General features: G+C 44.2%; 1 protein-coding gene across 4 annotated transcripts in view; it reads right to left on the bottom strand.

The window, feature by feature from the left end:
• tmem201 (transmembrane protein 201) overlaps positions 1 to 19,912 on the bottom strand; it is a 212,572-nt gene that overhangs the window by 111,801 nt on the left and 80,859 nt on the right. For all 4 annotated transcript variants that reach the window (XM_085967365.1, XM_085967367.1, XM_085967368.1 and 1 more), the window contains exon 7: positions 1,778 to 1,998. In XM_085967365.1, coding sequence (XP_085823491.1) covers positions 1,778 to 1,998 — 221 coding nt within the window. The remainder of the gene's footprint in view (positions 1 to 1,777; positions 1,999 to 19,912) is intronic.

The following is a 19,912-nucleotide window of genomic DNA, read 5'->3' as shown; positions in this document are numbered from 1 at the left end:
ACCCCACCCCCCCCACCCCGCTCTTTCCCCACAGACCTGCAAAATGTCCCCCCCCCCCCCCACCATTTCAAGTACATAAATAAAGACAATGCAAATTATTACACACCTTGTCACGTGTACAAGAGTATGGCAAATTGAGAACTGGTAACGAGAATGTTTTGTTTGCGAAGAACCTTAACACTTTGTGTACTGTTATCGTGTTGTATTTTTGATCCAGGTTGTGATAACTAGGTGCAGAGTTACCTCCGAGCACTAACCGACTACATACACGCTTTGGAAGTAGTCACAAATTACATTATAATTTAGTGAATCAAAACATTTTGAGATCTCCAATCTGTGCCCCTCCGGGACTTTATGCTGTTATAATAAAAAACGTGGGTTTATATATTCAAACCAAACATGCACGACAGTTACAAGACCCACACAGTGGTTACAACCTGCCAAATTCTAGAGAGAGACACACATTATAACTGGCAGTGAGGGCGTATGTGTGCAAGTGGAAGATCATTTGCATTGTCATTCGCCACATTCTATTATAGAATCAGAGGAACCACACCATTTTACTACAACTATACATGGAACAGAACATCGCTCTGTCTGCTCACTCCTTCACATCTCAGTTACGATCTCACCGTTACTCATCTCTGTGCAGTTGGATAAAGCAGCAGATACTGGATTCAATGATGGCTTTTGACATCTGCTTGTTACTTAGAATCAGAGAAATTTACAGCACGGAAGGAGGCCATTTGGAGCTATCCAGCCTAATCCCACTTTCCAGCTCTTGGTCTGTAGCCCTGTAGGTTACGGCACTTCAAGTGCATATCCAAATACTTTTTAAATGCGATGAGGGTTTCTGCCTCTACCACCCTTTCAGGCAGTGAGTTCCAGACCCCCACCACCCTCTGGGTGAAAAAAGTTCTCCTCAACTCCCCTCTAATCCTTCTACCAATTACTTTAAATCTGTGCCTCCTGGTTATTGACCTCTCTGCTAAGGGAAATAGGTCGTTCCTGTCCCCTCAATTTTATGCACCTCAATCAAGTTTCTCCTCCGCCTCCTCTGTTCCAAAGAAAACAACCCCAGCCTATCCAATCTTTCCTCATGGCTAATATTCTCCAGTCCTAGCCAACGGCAAAGCTTCCCTTGACCATGCTTGGCTTTCCTCGTGGAATATCCCGTCCCAACTGATTCACTCGTGTCCAAAACATGAGTGAAACGCTCTCCAGCTCACGCAGCTTGAACTAACATGGGTGCAGCAATGGCGACGAGGAATCAACATTTAAGACGTATCCTCTCTGGACTGGACGACGCAAACTACGGATGCAGATGTCCCACAGGCCACGCAAAAATCTGCCTACAAGGTGCTCCCGCAGCCTGACATCTCTTAGATTGCACCACCAGAGTTAAAGAGGAGATGGCACAGCAAGAACATGCTGCAGCAATGGAACCGGTGTGCTGTTTGACACCGGCAGTGCGGATCAAGGGGAAAAACCCTGGAAACGCTCGGCATGTCAAGCAGCATTGTGGAGAGAGAAACAGAGTCAACGTTTCAGGTCGATGATCCTTTGTCAGAACTGGGACATCGACCTGAAACGTTGACTCGGTTTCTCACTCCACGGATGCTGCCTGACCGGCTGAGCGTTTCCAGCATAGTCTGTTGTTGTTTCAGATTTCCAGCATCCGCAGTGTTTTTGCTATCGTAAGAGAAAACCCCCCATCATGTCAATCAGGCTAGAAGGTTAAATTTCCCCGAATTCAGTTTCCAAAAGACCAACTGACCTGTCCTCGTCAGAGATGGGATGGTGCCCAGGGACAGGGCTCGGTTTAGGCGACCAGGAAGCGAGCAGGGGGAATTGCGTCTGGTCGCTCTGCACAGTTGTTGCCTTGCCAGTTGAGGAATACTCGGAGGTATTGGGATGAACGAAGAGGCCAAACTTGAAGCACAGGGCGAAAGAGCACCATCACTGCAGAAGGAATTGATCGGCTCACCAGACATGTACCTGCAAAAACAGAAATAACCGTTTGAAGGAAAGCTCCAGATTTCAACCCGGTTAAGACGCACAATACTTCTCTAATAACCAGCAACTACTTGGGTTTCATTTCCAGATAATCTCCAATCATTTAACTGAACTACATGGAACCAGAGGGGTCTGAGTGAACAGGGCACCGCTTTAACCAATCAGATTGAAGCATTCTGCAATTAACAGCCCAAGGTCTGAACAAGGAAGTGTAAGTTAGAATGGTGAGTTCGATTTCAAATCAGTTACAGAAAGAGAAACGGAGAGGGAAAGAAAGATTGGAATGAGAGAGAAAAAAAAGAGACAAAGAAAAAGTAAAAATTGTTTTTAAATTTTAAATCTTTTTTAAAAATCTCCAACAATTGAAATTTGAAGGAACATAAGATCGTAAGAAATAGGAGCAGGAGCAGGACATTTGGCCCCTCGAGCCTGCTCCACCATTCAACAAGCTCATGGCTGATCTTCTACCTCAACTCCACTTTCCCACCCGATCCCCATATCCCTTGATTCCCTTAATATTCAAAAATCTATCAATCTCTGTCTTGAATATCCTCAATGACTGAGCCTCCACAGCCCTCTGGGGTAGAGAATTCGAAAGATTCACCACCCTCCGAGTGAAGAAATTTCTCCTCATCTCAGTCCTAAATGGCCGACCCCTTATCCTGAGACTGTGACCCCTGGTTCTAGACTCCCCAGCCAGGGGAAACATCCTCCCTGCATCTACCCTATCAAGCCCTGTAAGATTTTTGTAGGTTTCAATGAGATCGCCTCTCATGCTTCTAAACTCTGGAGAATATAGGCCTAGTCTACTCAATCTCTCCTCATAGGACAATCCCCCCATCCCAGGAACCAGTCTGGTGAACCTTTGTTGCACTCCCTCTATGGCAAGTATATCCTTCCTTAGTTAAGGAGACCAAAACTGTACACAATACTCCAGCTGTGGTCTCACCAGGGCCCTATATAATTGCAGTAAGACGTCTTGTAATAAAAGACAAAATGAAACTCCGCACTTGTAATAGTTAATTTTCAGTGCCCGAGAGGTTGACTGGCAGTAATTAACACTGATCCCACCATTAAAAGGGTATTCAGGCTTGAAATGACTTGACGTAACTTTCTGTGGCGAGTTTGCTTCGTATCTACTGCGCCAAGTACAAGAACTTCACGCCGCTGAATCGGTAGCCAGACGGCGAGAGGCCGTTTCCGTGAAACTAATGGCAGAGCGGCGCATCTCCGACAGCAACCTTTTGATTTCCGCGATCAACTGCGCATTGGCCCTCGCCTGAAGTTGCTGTGGCATTGCCACATCAATGACGGCGAGCGATGTTAGCCTCACCGTTATCTTGACAGCAATTTCTAGGCCATGATCCTTTTCATTTGCGCACCAGGTTTCAGATACTAAATGTCAAATTAAAGGGTCTGGATTTTCCAAAAATGGCTGTGTTGAGACAAACATTCCATAGTTGGTGCCGATAAAGGACCACAGTGGGCAAATTATACTGGCATAATGACAAGTAAAGTTTGGGATTTTGGAACAGTCCGTTTCACCTCTGAACCTATTTAAAGGGGTTGTAGGCTACATCAGTTGCACACAATTGAGTTCAACAACAACTTGCATTTATATAGCACCTTCAGCATAGTAAAAGGCCTAAGACGCATCCCACAGTTTCACAGCATTAAGCCTGTCCCAGCCAAACATTACTCTTCCCAGTGTCACAGCTCCTCCTCACTTGCAATGCTGGTTCGAGCTAACTTTCACCCCCCCCACAGCACAACCTATTGTCCACATCCAGGGATCCATTCTATTAAAAATACCATGCCTTTCTAGCCTTCCATCCAGCCCTCACAGCTGTCACTTTATTTCCAAGTGAATTCCTCATAAAAGTCATAACCTGCGGTCGGAAAAGCTATTAAAATAATTCATGTGGCATGTGTCAGTTCCTAGATTTATAGCTGAATTCTACCGCACGCAGATGCTCACAGACAGAAACATTATTTGAATTAACTTGCAGATCAATGGTAAAAATAAGAGAGGCACACACACCTATAATCTGACAGCAGCGATGTCTATTGACGTCTTACGGTTGAAGAGCACATTTTAGCACTCTGCTTTGACTTGTATTGGCAGTCACTGGAGCATGTCAGTGCCTCAATAAATGTATGCCTTCCCATTCTTCACTAAATAATTAAAGCAACAGCGTCGAGCCATTTCCTCAATTAAAATCTGCACTGAAATCCAAATACATGTTTATGTTGATCGCAGCTCAACATGTGGTATCATGGAATGATCTTTGAACAGTAGCTTCATATTAACTCATGTTTGCAAAACATTGCACAAAAGAACAATCCAGTGTTGGAAGTCCGCAAGAGTGCCTTCTATGATCTGGAACTGTAAGTCAGAAGCATTTTTGTTATGCAACAGGAAGATACACTTGCATGTTCAAAGACAAAGGCACATTCTTCGGTGGACCAGTATAACGTTTCTGAAGTCAATTGTGACAAAGGCACACACACACACACACAAAACCTCTTTCAGAAACCTGTTTTGCAATATCCCTTTCCATTTAAAAATCATCTGAATTTAGCGTATGCCTTCTTTAGACTGTGGCTGACTAATGAGGTATTTATTCTTTGTCTGGGTTATAAACACACCTACACAGGACTGACATCCCTCAACAGCCTGATGACAGCTAACAACTGGCCCTAATTGGCTGGGTGGGACTCATCATGTTGAAAACCTGCAGAAAGAGTAAACCCTGACCAAACCAAAGCAGCCCTAAAACGCAAAATATTTACGGCTGAAAGGGGCCCCAAAAAAAGTATTAAAACACGCAAATTACTTTTTGCAACTCACTCCATACCAATGACCTTTTGAAATGTTCCTACTGAGGGCGCTCTACATATTCATATTATCAGTTAGTTCATCGCTGCAAGGCCACCGTGAAGGTCCTTCCCGCCCACCTTTGCTACGGAATTCGTAATGTTAAAATAAAAAGTTAGCAACACTTGAAATAACTCACCTGATACTAGTATACACCGAAACACTCACTTCTGACTCGGTTCAAAGACCAACGAGCTACATGTCACTTGGGAAAAGTAGGATGTTCTGGGGGCACTGGGGGTGGGTAAGCTGTTGCGAGCCGACAGGGAGTCCTGCGCATCTGAGGAAAGGTCATTGAGCTGAAACGTTAACCTGACTTTTCTCTCTCTCCACAGATGCTGCCCTGACCTGTTGAGTGCTTCCGGCATTTTCTGCTTTCCAACATCTGCAGTGTTTTGCTTTCTGTACGTGTGGCAGTTACCGAGGGGTACAAAATAGAGCTTCCCCACTGTTAAAACCAACTAGATGTTTAAGAAAAAGAACATTGCGAACAAGAATTTAATTATAGAACAGGAAAGGACTGTGCAGTTTGTTCAGCTATCCTTTTTCAACAAACCACCTATAGTTACACAGCCAAGGACCCACCCTCAATGTTGAAGACCTACTGAATGGGATGAACCTTATTCACTGCTACTGGTAGGCCGCGGGAGATCTGGTCGTGGTGGGATTTAATACTTTCTTCACCCTGTTTTTCCCATTTTTGTTTCTTTTCTTAAATAAAAAGACAGCTCTCTTATGGCGTTGTTCACAGTGAGCACGAGGTTATGCTGTTTTATAACAATAGGTGCATTATCATCAACAAAGTGTGACAGGGCAAGAGTTACAGGAAGCGAGTGTGAGCTTACAGGAAGTGAGTGTGAGCTTATATGCATCTTTCAGTACTAACCAACTGCTATTTACTTTAAAGAAGAATGCGATCAAAAACAAAGGGTCCCTCAATTTACTGTTCTCTATCACTTAGTTACACAGCAGCAAAATTTTGACCAGGAGGAATAAATATAAAACACCTTTTAGTACCAGTGAAAAAACCCCACACAATTTAACCAACTCACATAATCTAAATGACAACAGACCAGTGCAGGGGCTTCCCATCATCCAGGGACTTTACTCACACAAACACATCACAGTGAACTGGAATTACAATGCTTTTACTTTACCAGATCTCTTGGTTACCATTTCTTTCTCCCATCCTGGTGGCTTCCCCCTGGTGTGGCCCCCCCATCTTCACTCAAGGCCAAGGGGTGTAGACTTGAGCATACCTGGTGCAAAACACGATTTAAGCCAGAAATCACTAGATGTGGCAGGGCCACATCAAGAACTACAGGCTTCGGCCTCCTCCGCCAAAACCGCTCCAGGATCATCCTGGAGTGCAAAGCTAACTCTTGGCTTCTTTTATCCACTACCAACCAACTTCGAAAAACTCTCCCCCCTACCCCCCTCCAACAAGTGCAAGGGTATCATGGACTTCTTGGTCACGAAGATTGAGGCCACCGTCCAGCTGCCTCTGTTGCTTCCTCCCTTCTCCTTGCCTGCCAAGCCAAACATGGCCACTGCCTTAGCCTTGAACCTGCGCCTTACTAGTTTCTCCCCTCATGCCCTCTCTGAGCTCATCTTGTCCATAAGACCCACCACTTGCCCCACTGACACCATTCCAACTGACCACCCAACTTCCCTTCCTGGCCCCTATGCTAGACAATAAGTTGCCTCTCAAGTACTGACCCGCTCCCTTTCAAAACTGCCATTAACAACTCCCTTCTCAAAAACACCACCCTTGGCTCCCCTGTCCTTGCAAACCACTGTCCCATCACCAACCTCCCTTTTTTCACCAAAGTCCTTGAATGTGTTGTTACCTCCCATATCTCCATCTTTTCCACAATTCCATGTTTGACTCTTGTGGTAAACCACTTTTATCGTTCACTATCGTTACACTATGTTTATATCGTTACACTATGGTTATCACCGTTTACACTGTTGTATCACTACACAAGGTCACCTCTTGTCACGCAGTTATACCTGGGCTGACCACAGCTGACTCCGCCCATGGCTCCGCCTGCTTGCCCAGGTATAAAGGTGGTCGACTGGCTGGTATTCCTCCTTGTTGGACCCGATCACCCACGAGGGTGGGCTCTGTTATTTAGCCAATAAAAACCTATAGTTACTATCTTAACTCGTCGCTTTTCATTGGATGAATTGATAGGTATATCAACTCTCAATTAGGTTTTCACTCCTGCTACAGTACCAAAACGACCCTAACCAAAGTCACAAATGACATAATCTGTGACAGTGATCATGGTGCATTCTCCCGCCTCTGCAGCCTTTGATATGGTCAATTACACCATCCTCCTCCAATGCTTCTCCTCCATGGCCTAGCTCATTGGGACTGCCCTTGCTTGGTTACATCCTTACCCATCCATTCATAGCCAAAGCATCTTCAGCAATGGTTTCTCTTCCTGCCCAACACCATTACCTCTGGTGTCCCCCCACCCATGGATCTACCCTTGGCGACATCTAAAGACCTGGGGTCAGCTTCCACATGTATGCTGCCGACACACAGCTCTACCTCTCCATTACCCCGCTTCACCCATCAACTGATGGAGGTCTTTAAAATGATGAATGGGTTGGACAGGGTGGACGTGGAGAGAATTTGCGGTTGTAATGACGGCAAAACTGTCAGCACTCGCTGTCATTACTGTGTAAAGCTGACAGCAACTTCTGGTGTCCGCACATGCGCAGTTAAATGCGGATATTGGGAAGTTGCTGTCAGTGATACCCTTCCCCTCCACAGGGTGCGCTGTTGCCGTCTTCACAGATGCTATCAACACAGAATCATTGATTTAATGTGAACTTCAACTGTTTACCCACTATTCTCACTGTAGAAACCATTAAAAATGTTAAACCTAGTTGAAGGAGGTGTAACTGAGTTTTTAACAGCGTACTAAGTCATAATTACTGCTGAACAACCTCTCTGGCCCTGAAAAATTAATTTAAGTGTGGAGTCTCATTCCCTCAGAACAGTTAAAATTTGTATTGATTTTTAAAATAATTTCTTAATTTTTTTTAAAAGTTTGTGATATTTCAGTTTCTATCTTAATTCTATGTGTATGTCCCAATCTTTAGTTTGCTTTCCGTACAATGTCCTAAAATGTGAATTATAATCCCTGCTTTTTACTTCCTGCTTTGCTGTGAGAATTCTTTAATTTGATTGGCTGATCAGCTTGCTTGCTGCCTGCACTGTTGCTAGGCACCACAGAGAGCGGCAGGTTTAAAGACCCCTCGGAATAGAGGAAATCGACGATCTAGAGCCCGCGAAAATCTTTGTGGGCAGCTTTTTTCGAGGTCAGAGAGCGCCGTCCCTTCGCCACTGACTGCAAACTCCGGGCCAATGTTTCCACTTGTGGGAGAATCCAAAACCAGGGACCATAAATACAAGATAGTTACTGATAAATCCAATAGGGTAATAAGGAGAAGTTTCTTTACTCAGAGTGGTTAGAATGTGGAACTCGCTACCACAAGAAATGGTTGAAGCAAACAGCCTAGATACTTTCAAAAGGAAATTAGACGAGTACAGGAGAGAAAAGGGAATAGAAAGATATGCTGAAAGGCTGAGATGAGGGAGATGGAATGGGAGGAGACTCGTGTGGAGTATAAATACCAGCACAGACTGGCTGGGCTGAATGGCCTGTTTGAGGTTTTTTTTGTGTACAGTAGAATTTCTAAATTTGCTGATGACACCAAACTTGGGGGTGTGGCAAACAGTGATGATACCAATCGACTGCAACAGGACGTAGAAAGGCTAGTAGAAATGGGCAGACAAGTGGCAGATGGAATTTAATACAGAGAAGTGTGAGGTGATGCATTTTGGCAGAAGGAACAGGGAGAGGCAATATACACTTAATGGCACAGTTTTAAAGAGTGCGCAGGGACAGAGGGACCTGGGAGTTAATGTGCAGAGGTCCCTGAAAGTGGCAGGACATATTGAGAGAGTGGTTAACAAAGCATATGGGATCTTGGGCTTAATAAATCGAGGTATTGAGTACGAAAATAGAGACGTTACGCTGAACTTTTATAAAGCGCTGGTTAGGCCACAACTGGAGTATTGCGTCCAGTTCTGGTCACCACACTTTAGGAAGGATGTGAAGGCCCTTGAGAGGGTGCAGAGGAGATTTACCAGAATGGTTCCGGGGATGGGGGATCTTAGCTACAAGGACAGGTTGGAGAAGCTGGATTTGTTTTCATTAGAGCAAAGGAGGTTGAGGGGTGATTTGATAGAGGTGTACAAGATTATGACGGGTTTGGATAAGCTAGACAGGGAAAGGCTGTTCCCACTAGTTGATGGTACAAGGACTAGGGGACACAGATTTAAGGTTTTGGGCAAGAGATACAGGGGGGATGTGAGGAAAACTTTTTTACGCAGCGAGTGGTGAGGACCTGGAACTCGCTGCCGACGGAAGTGGTGGAAGCGGAGACACTCACTGTTTTCAAGGGGAGACTGGATAGGCACTTGAGGGAAATAAACTTGCAGGGCTACGGGGATAGAGTGGGGGAATGGGACTGACTGGATTGCTCTAGAGAGGGCCGGCACGGACTCGATGGGCCGAATGGTCTCCTTCTGTGCTGTTATGACTATGACTCTATATTCTATGTAACTGCCGCTGTGTTGCGAGACTGCACACTGATATCCAGAGTCTTGCATGAGCCGCAATTTCCTCCAGTGCGACATTGGAAAGGCCAAAGCCACCGTCTCCGCCCCCGGCACAGACCCTGTACATTTGCCACTGATTCTCACCTCCCCCCCACTATTTTTCTTCTGGGGAGAGGGGGGAAAAAGGGAAAGAATGTTTTTAAAAAAAAAGTGCATTCAGCACGTATGCCCTCAAGATGCCAAACGAGTTACAAATTATTTATTCAATACAGTGGGGGACAGACTGAATAATCGTATCCCAGTCTCCTTCGCTGAAATTATCGCACAAGGAGCGGGAGTTCTAAATATGAGCAGTCATTTAAAACAATTAGTATATTGAAGGCAGAGTCGTGTTAAGTCAGTTTATGAATCAAGTAGCGCAAGATCCACGAGACCTCTGGCACCGAAAAAATCCAATCATAGAACCACAGACTTGTGCAGCTGTACTCATGTTAAAATCTAAATCTTAGCCACAAACTGGAAAAATACATTTTATTTTTGGCAGTAACAGCATCAGCTTAGCTCAGGTCAGAAATCTGTGGGGTTCAATCCCCACTCCAGCACAAAATCTAGGCCGGCACTCCAAGGCAGGGGGGTGTTGCATTGTTGAAATTGCAATCCTTTGGACCAGATGTTAAAGTGAGGCGCTGCTTGCTCGTTCTGTTTGATTTTTAGAGATTCCATAACTCTGTTCAGAGAGGACGTTCTTCTCTCACACACACAGAAAACCAAAAACAGATTAACTAGCCATTCACCTCCTGGCTGTTGTTGGAATCTTGCTGCCTGCAAAATGGCTGGCACATTTGTTCATTGTGTGTGTGTGTGGCGTGTCTGTGTCTGTGTGCATGAAATATTGTGTTTGCCAATTCCTTGTGGGTGTGCCAGTCTCCCTATGACAGCTGAATGGATTTGTAGGAGTTAAATTTGAATAAAAACGTAACATGAAAATGGGGAAGAAACCAAGAGCGAATAGCAGCTCCCACCAATCACTGGGGGCTAACAAGGATGGCAGTGAGCTCCTGGCATTCAGGTTGTACCAGCTATTTGGTGAGAAAGGTGGTCAGTGGGAAGCAATGTGGAATCACCACTTGCTCAGCACCATCACCTGCAGAATGATGCTGCTGCTTGTATGTGGGGGTGAGGAACAAAAGTGGCAGATGTTTTCTTTTTAAACTCGGACTAGAGGATGCAAATGGAAATGATTAAAACATACATTTACTGCAGAGATGAGCAAAAACTCTTCTTTTGATTGAAAGAGTGATCAATGTTCGGAAAGATCTACCAAGGTAACAAAGGCCAAAACAGTTCAATGCCAGTTAATGTGCTCAGGTTGGGGATTTCATAGAAATTTACGACACAGGAGGCCGCCATTCGGCCCATCATGTCCGTGCCAGGCGAAAAAGAGCGATCCAGCCTAATCCCACTTTCCAGCTCTTGGTCCGTAGCCCTGTAGGTTACAGCACTTCGAGTGCATATCCAAGTACTTTTTAAACGTTTCTGCCTCGACCACCCTTTTAGGCAGTGAGTTCCAGACCCCCACCACCCACTGGGTGAAAAAAGTTCTCAACTCCCCTCTAATCCTTCGACCAATTACTTTAAATCTCTGCCCCCTGGTTATTGACCCTCTCTGCTAAAGGAAATAGGTCCTTCCCATCCACTCTACCTAGGCCCCATATAATTTGAGGAGCTTTGACTGGCCAAGTGTTTTTTCTCCCCCCCTCCCCCCACTATTGTCTCTCCTTAGAACATAAGAAATAGGAGTCGGCCATTCGGCCCCTCGAGCCTGCTCCGCCATTCAATAAGATCATGGCTGATCTGATCTTGGTCTCAACTCCACTTTCCTGCCCGCTCCCCATAACCCTCGACACCCCTGTTGCTCAAAAATCTGTCTATCTCAGCCTTGAATATATTCAATGACTCCGTCTCCACAGCTCTCTGGGGGCAGAGAATTCCAAAGATTCACGACCCTCAGAGAAGAATATGGATCTTATTTAAATGTATATTATTGCGCAGGTCACCGGATAAATGGTTCGAACATCCCCGAAATCTACACCAGAGACAGGTTTTAACAACTGCACGAATAACCTGCCGTTGCCATGGAAAATCTCGGGTCACAAGCCAAACAACACGACAAAATGAATTACAGCACCTTTCATTATTTGGCTTTAAGTCTTTGAAAAATGAATTAAAACAAATCAAACTGTCTAGTTAAACTACCGTCCCTTGTTAAAATATAAAGTATTGTTTATAGCTTACAACATAGAAGCATAAATATAAAGCGTCAAGAATTCACGGTTAACTATACTTCAGTTGGAAGCTCCACCCAAACAAGACACAGCCTGACATGTTTGCACAACAATTCCTCTGCTCACGTTACAGTAACTTAATGCAGGATTCCTTTCAATTTAAATTACTTTTCCTTCTGTAAACTTCCTCCTGAAAAAACAAGACAAACAATTATACACAAATTCTAAGCATGGTGTAGGTATGGCTGCACTTACCAAGTTATCAGGAATAAAGGAGGAAATGTTTCCAGTGTTAACACCAAGTTACTCCCAAGGACAGGTGTAGAATGGATATGATGTGGCATAGAACTCCGTTCTATATAACTCCATCCCTAAATGGTGTTCTGACGAAAGGTCATCGACCGGAAACTTTAACTCGGTTTCTCTCTTCACAGATGCTGCCTGACCTGCTGAGTGTTTCCAGCATTTTCTGTTTTAATTTCAGATAAAAAATGGTCCCTGCTTCATTTAAATTTACTTCGCCCAGCCAGAGGAAAGAATCACCATCTGATAAATCTGGGCTGGGTTAAAACCTTTGATCTGGACACTGAAAGGGCAAGGTTATAACCCACTACGCCACCCAGTCTTCAACATGTAGATATTTCCAGAATCCTGCCTCTAACTCAAATTAATTAATTCATAAATAATCCATCACATAAAAAAAGGGACTAGCATTTCTACAGCGCCTTTCACGACCTCAGGGTGTTCCAAAGTGCTTTACAGCCAATGAAGTACTTTGGAAGTATAGTCACTGCAGTAATGTAGGAAGTGTGGCAGCCAGCTCCCACAAACAGCAATGAGATAATGACCAGATAATCTGTTTCTTTGTGATGTTGGTTGAGGGGCAAATATTGGCCAAGACACCAGTGATAACTCCCCTGGTCTTCTTCGAAATAGTGTTATGGGATCGCTTACGTCCACCTGAGAGAGCAGACGTCTCGTCCGAAAGATGGCACCTCCGACAGTGCAGCACTGTCTCATCACTGCACTGGAGTGTCAGTCTAGCTTTATGTGCTCAAGTCTCTGGAGTGGAATTGAACCCATGTCCTTCTGACTCAGAGGTGAGTGCGTTACCCACTGAGCCATGGCTGACTCAGTTTACTTTTTATACATATACTCTCAACTATGTAGCTCAGCATATTCATTAGAAATGGCCCCTTTCAAACTTTTCTATAACTTATTTGGTTTATAGTTTAGGTGCAAACACTATGCTTATAAACTATTTTAAATGACAATCTCAATGGAGGAATTGTCAATGGCCAAGTCGAGACCTGCAATGCAGTATCAGCATAGACCGATAGCAATATTGGAGATTTTTCATGTCTGATTGCTTAATGTGCAGAGATTGCTGATCTAAATTTAGGCATCGCCCAACCAACTTGCCAACAAGTCTAGCGAGATAAGTAGACCGAGACCAGTAATCAGGATAACAAGCAATGAATCTAAAATAGTGTGCTGGGAAAAAAAAATTCACAGATACATCGCTTTTGATCGGCAGAAATCAGTCATTTTATCCAATATTTAAAGCCTAAACCATTACTGAACTGCAGCTCCTGAAAATAAATTAACCCCAACTTTCCACAAACGATTATACAGAAGTAGAAAATCACTTGGTTTGTGCATCTGTTCTGATGTGCTTATATTATGGCTGTGACTTCAGAGGCACATCTGTACCGTGGCAGCTATGTGCCATCCGACCAGTCAACTCTTGGGCAACAGTGGCTGGAGAAGCACAAGGTGCATAATAACGAAATAAGCTTCACATTCGGGTTTGGAGTGGAGTTTTCTGTTCAACGCCCATTCGTAATTGGGAAGAATTTTACAAACAAACAATCGCAACACTGAGCGGTGGTGTTCTGTTCAGACGGGCGCCTCAGTGATATTTAGCACAGTATCTTCCCACGAGGTGCTGGTACAATGCCAACAGCTCAGAGCTCCAATTTGGCATTCTAACCCATAGCTGAATGAAGAACGTAGCGAAGACCAAACAGTGCATCACTTCTTTTAGTGCCACATCGAGAAGGCTAGCTTATAAATACTCCATGTACCACACACGGGCCCAGACAGGGAGTGTCGATAGGCTCTCTGACCAGAGGGTATCCCAATCAATGTCCCTACATGCGCACTCTCCGTCAGGGAGCCCTGGACAGCAATCATACATGGACGAGAAACATTGAGGCCACTTCTAAACAGATTTCACCTCTGCGTGTGCAGCAATAAATGCGAGGTTATCCACTTTGGTGGCAAAAACAGGAAGACAGATTATCTGAACAGCAATAGATTGGGAAAAGGGAAAGTGCAACGAGACCTGGGTGTCCTTGTGCACCAGTCGCTGAAGGTAAGCATGCAGGTGCAGCAGGCGGTTAAGAAGGCAAATGGTATGTTGGCCTTCATAGCGAGAGGATTCGAGTACAGGAGCAAGGATGTCTTGCTGCAGTTGTACAGGGCCTTGGTGAGACCACACCTGGAGTATTGTGTGCAGTTTTGGTCGCCTTATCTGAGGATGTTCTTGCCATGGAGAAAGTGCAGCGAAGATTCACCAGACTGATACCTGGGATGGCAGGAATGACGTATGAGGCGAGATTGGGTCAATTAGGCTTATATTCGCTAGAGTTTAGAAGAATGAGAGGGGATCTCATTGAAACTTATAAAATTCTAATAGAACTAGACAGACTAGATGCAGGAAGGATGTTCCCGATGGCAGGGAAGTCCAGAACCAGGGGTCACAGTCTAAGGATAAGGGGTAAGCCATTTAGGACTGAGATGAGGAGGAATTTCTTCACCCAGAGAGTGGTGAACCTGTGGAATTCTCTACCACAGAAGACAGCTGAGGCCAATTCATTAAATATATTCAAGAAGGAGTTAGATATATTTCTTAAGGTGAAAGGGATCAAGGGATATGGGGAGAAAGCAGGGACAGGGTACTGAATTTGGATAATCAGCCACGATCTCATTAAATGGCGGAACAGGCTCGAGGGGCCGAGTGGCCTACTCCTGCTCCTATCTTCTATGTTTCTATCAAAAACAATAGGAACCGTCTATTCCAACTAAACCTATAATCTGCACTCAACAAATGACGCCCACTTCTGCTGATTAACGGCCTCATTGTCAACATGAACAAATGCTTGTCCAGGGTCTCCACTGGCTTCGAAACAAAATTAGTGTTTTATTAGAGGAGCCAACCATAAACAATAGTGGATTCTTAAGAGTCAATGCTTTATTTTACAACATATATCATGTTTATACATGTTCATCAAAAACTCAGCTGCCCGTATCCTAACTCGCACCAAGTCCCGTTCACCCATCACCCGCTGTGCTCGCTGACCTACATTGGGTCCCGGGTAAGCAACACCTCGATTTTAAAATTCTCATCCACCTGTTCAAATCCCTCCTTGGCCTCGCCCCATCCCTATCTCCGTAAGCTCCTCCAGCCCCACAAACTTCAGAGATCTCTGCGCTCCTCCAGCTCCGGCCTCTTGCTCGTCACTGATTTTCATCTCTTCTACCATTGGCGGCGGTGTCTTCAGCTGCCTGGGCCCCAAGCTCTGGAATTCCCTCCCTAAACCTCTCCGCCTCTTTCTCCTCCTTTAAGAAGCTCCTTAAAACCGACCTCTTTAACCAAGCTTTTGGTCACCTGCCCCAATATCTCATGTGACACTGAGCCCAAATCTTTGTTTGATTACGTTCCTGTGTACTCAGAGTAAACACCATGCAAGCTCTTTAAACAATGCTAAAAACTAACCGAGCGTACTACTAGTTTATGTACCAGTGCACTTTATATGAATGCGTCCTAAACATATAGGATAGGTGCGTACAAGTTTAAAAAGCTTATGTACAACGTACTCTCTCTGTGTGTATGAAATCTCACTGAAGACGACGACTAATTTATCCCGTCTTTAACTACTGCAATTTGGCTGATGAGATTTTAGAGCAGACACTGGAAGCTGGAATTAATGAGTTTTATGCAATCAGAAGGAGAAAGGCGTTCCGCAAAACAAATCAACATCAAAAATTGAAACATAAACACGACTTCAAAGCAGTTTATCTTGGCAGGACAGCAACGCATTTCAGCAGTGTGAGGATTAGCCTATATACACAGCTGTCACGAAAAAAAGACAATTGAAATTGGAATTCTAAGAAAATTTAATTTTAATCACAAAACAGCCAGAAACAGAAGCCAGTGCGATGTGAAGAACGAAAAAAAAAAATCAAAACCAGCGCTGTCCATTTTCTGGTGACTAATGTACTGCCCGTATCCAGAACGAAAACGGAGTCAAATATACTGTGCTGAATATCACTGGGGCGGCTGTCTGAACAGAGCACCACCGCTCATCTCAGTGTTGCGATTGTTTTTTTTAAAGCTCCTCCCAATTACAAATGGGCATTGAACAGAAAACTCCACTCCAAACCCGAATGTGAAACTTATTTCGTTATTATGCGCCTTGTGCTTCGCCAGCCACTGTTGCCCAAGAGTTGACCGGTCGGATGGCACATAGCTGCCACGGTACGGATGTGCCTCTGAAGTCACAGCCATAATATAAGCACATCAGAACAGATGCACAAACCAAGAGGTCTGCTACTTCTGTATAATCGTTTGTGGAAAGTTGGGGTTAATTTATTTTCAGGAGCTGCAGTTCAGTAATGGTTTAGGCTTTAAATATTGGATAAAATGACTAATTTCTGCCGATCAAAAGCGATGTACAGGAAACACTTTTTTTATCCAGCACCGATGGGACCGGCGTGGTACCGGTTGATCAAAAAGTCCGGATTACAGAGAGGTATACTTACCAAGGTGGGAGAGCCCCGTACACGGCCACAGATCCAGGAGTCCCTGTTGCACGGCCACAGGTGCAGGAACCCCGGTTACACGGCACTTGTACAGGAGTCCCGGTTACACGGCCACAGATCCAGGAACCCGGTTACACGGCCACTAATATGAAGTAAAACTTACCTGAATCTACTCCTGAATTTTGCCGGTTAAGAGAGAGATTTCCGGATATTTAGGTGCCGGTTAAGAGAGAGTTTCCTATCTGTGATTTTTTTTCCCCAGCACACTATTTTAGATTCATTGCTTGTTATCCTGATTACTGGTCTCGGTCTACTTATCTCGCTAGACTTGTTGGCAAGTTGGTTGGGCGATGCCTAAATTTAGATCAGCAATCTCTGCACATTAAGCAATCAGACATGAAAAATCGCCAATATTGCTATCGGTCTATGCTGATACTGCATTGCAGGTCTCGACTTGGCCATTGACAATTCCTCCGTTAAGATTGTCGTTTAAAATAGTTTATAGGCATAGTGTTTGCACCTAAACTATAAACCGAAGTTATAGAAAAGTTTGAAAGGGGTCATTTCTGATGACTGTGCTGAGCTACATAATTGAGAGTATATGTATAAAAAGTAAATTGAGTCGGCCGTGGCTCAGTGGGCAGCACTCCCACCCCTGAGTCAGAAGGTTGTGGGTTCAAATCCCACTCCAGAGACTTGAGCACAAAAATCTAGGCTGACACTCCGGTGCAGTGCTGAGGGAGTGCTGCACTGTCGGAGGTGCCGTGATTTGGACGAGATGTTAAACCGAGGCCCCGTCTGTTTTCTCAGGTGGACGTAGAAGATCCCACGGCCACTATTTCGAAGAGAAGCAGGGAGTTATCCCCGGTGTCCTGGCCAATATTTATCCTTCAATCAACATAACAAAAACAGATTATCTGGTCATTATCACATTGCTGTTTGTGGGAGCTTGCTGTGCGCAAATTGGCTGCTGCGTTTCCTACAGTGACTACATTAAAAAAAAAAACTTAATTGGCTGTAAAGTGCTTTGGGTCGTCTGGTGGTCATGAAAGGCGCTATAGAAATGCAAGTCTTTCTTTTTTCTTTCAATAATTATTAGTTAATTCTAATTTCGAGTCTGTACTGTACTAATCAGATCATGCCTACAGTTCTAGGTAATCACACACATTACATATTTAATATGTACAAAAATTACTACAGACAGCCATTACTTCACCACATCTTTTACCTCCATTCAAAAAAAGAAAAAATATAGTACAGTAGTTAATAAAATAGTTGAGGCAGAATTATATATCGGCAAAAGAAAATTCACGAGCAGCGGCGGTGATTCCTTACACTCGTTATATTCTCTTGATTTTGGGACCTGATGGATACATTTAGTTCAACTTGTGGACTCGAACCAAAAAGAAACACAATCACAGGTGCATTTTAAGTCTGTGATACCCAAACTATGCGCAGCAGAAATGCTACATCCCAAGCCTATTTATACCATCTAATGGCCCAATTAGTCACTGCTGCAACTGTGCGAACACCATACAATGCAACGAAAATGCTGTTCCTGTGTTCAAATCTTAAAATGTACTTTTATGTCAACAGTCAAGCACAAAAGAAGCAATTCCCCATCCACATTTGTATAAAAACTAAAGTCAAATATTTTTAAAATGTACAAGTTGATTATAATATACGCAGTCTTTGGTGTTTCTATTCCTGGATAAGCTCATTAATTTGGAGTCAACCGTGCTATAAATGACCCAGTGCACTGGAGCACCGACTGTGTGATGTTGGGGCCTACATTCACTCACTCCCTCCCGCAGCCTACTTACTCCCAGTCTCAGTGAACGACCTGAGGAAAGGTCATCTTCTGGTAGTCAGTTTAAGAGCGAAAATATGCCTGGGAACAAGAGGCCACCCAGGGAGAATAGAAAGGAAAAGATCAAGGACAAGGGGGGGGCGGGGTGGGGGGGAAAGGAGAGTAAATTTACCCAATCTAACCTCAAAAGATGCATCAAAAACCTTTACAGGCACACGATTAGATTTTGGTGGGGCCCACCCACAAATTCATTGCAGCACTGTCCTAATGGGAGCTAGTAACCAGTTGCTGAAAGCACACACTCTCGCAGTGGAAGTTTAAATACAAAATGGAAATTCTTAAGGCTTGGTGCGGCCGTGTAAAATAAACAAACAGGAAGTCAAAAATTAAATCAAAGGTTTGTCTGCATCAAACCCTATTAAGACCTTTAGGGATGTGGCAAACACAAGTGCTGGGGGGGCAGATTTGAATCCAAGTATTATTAGCATACCCTAGAATATTTTAAGTACAGTTTAATTATATATAATAGAAAATGCAAGGATATACTTAAGTATATCAAGGTTGCACAAATGACAGACTTGGAGTCACAGACCTGCCGTCTTAACCAAGTTGCTGCTGTACGAACAGGCCTTATAGCTTACCACAATTTTCAAACATTACCTAATGTATCCACTTAAAAGAAAGAGATCCAAAGTGTGCAATTCTATAGTTATGGCAATTTCAGGGTGCTTGAAGAGCTTAGGGCACATTATTTTATTGGCCACACTTCTGTACATTGATGCACACAATAACAACATGGCATTACTGGTAAGCATAGTGCCAAGAGCAGCAAATCTAGGGCCTCCAAAACCTCACGTTAGCAAGAGATACTGAAATTATCTTCATTCAAATTATCCAATTCATTGTTTCTAAGCACTAATTTCCCACCTTTTTTAAAAAAAAAGTTGCTCAATTCAAATTATTGAAAGATTTGCATTTATACAGCGCCTTTCACAACCAGTCATCCCAAAGCGCTTTACAGCCAATGAAGTACTTTTTGAAGTGCAGTCACTGTTGTAATGTAGGAAACGCAGCAGCCAATTTGCGCACAGCAAGCTCCCACAAACAGCAACGTGATAATGACCGGATAATCTGTTTTAGTGATGTTGATTGAGGGATAAATATTGGCCGGGACACCGGGGATAACTCCCCTGCTCTTCTTCGAAATAGTGCCATGGGACCTTTTACATCCGCCTGAGAGAGCGGAGAGGGCCCTCGGTTTAATGTCTCATCAGAAAGACGGCACATCCTCAGCACTGCACTGGAGTGTCAGCCTGGATATATGTGCTCAAGTCCCTGGGGTGGGACTTGAACCCACAACCCTCTGACTCAGAGGCGAGAGAGTGCTACCCACTGAGCCACAGCTGACACTGTGAGACACTATTAGCTCAAATTGTTTGTTTCTGCACAACAGA

Source organism: Somniosus microcephalus, chromosome 25 (genome assembly GCF_052327205.1).
Source record: "Somniosus microcephalus isolate GS21.2 chromosome 25, FLI_Smic_1.0, whole genome shotgun sequence".
NCBI lineage: Eukaryota > Metazoa > Chordata > Chondrichthyes > Squaliformes > Somniosidae > Somniosus > Somniosus microcephalus.
This window is presented reverse-complemented; position numbering and strand designations above follow the sequence as displayed.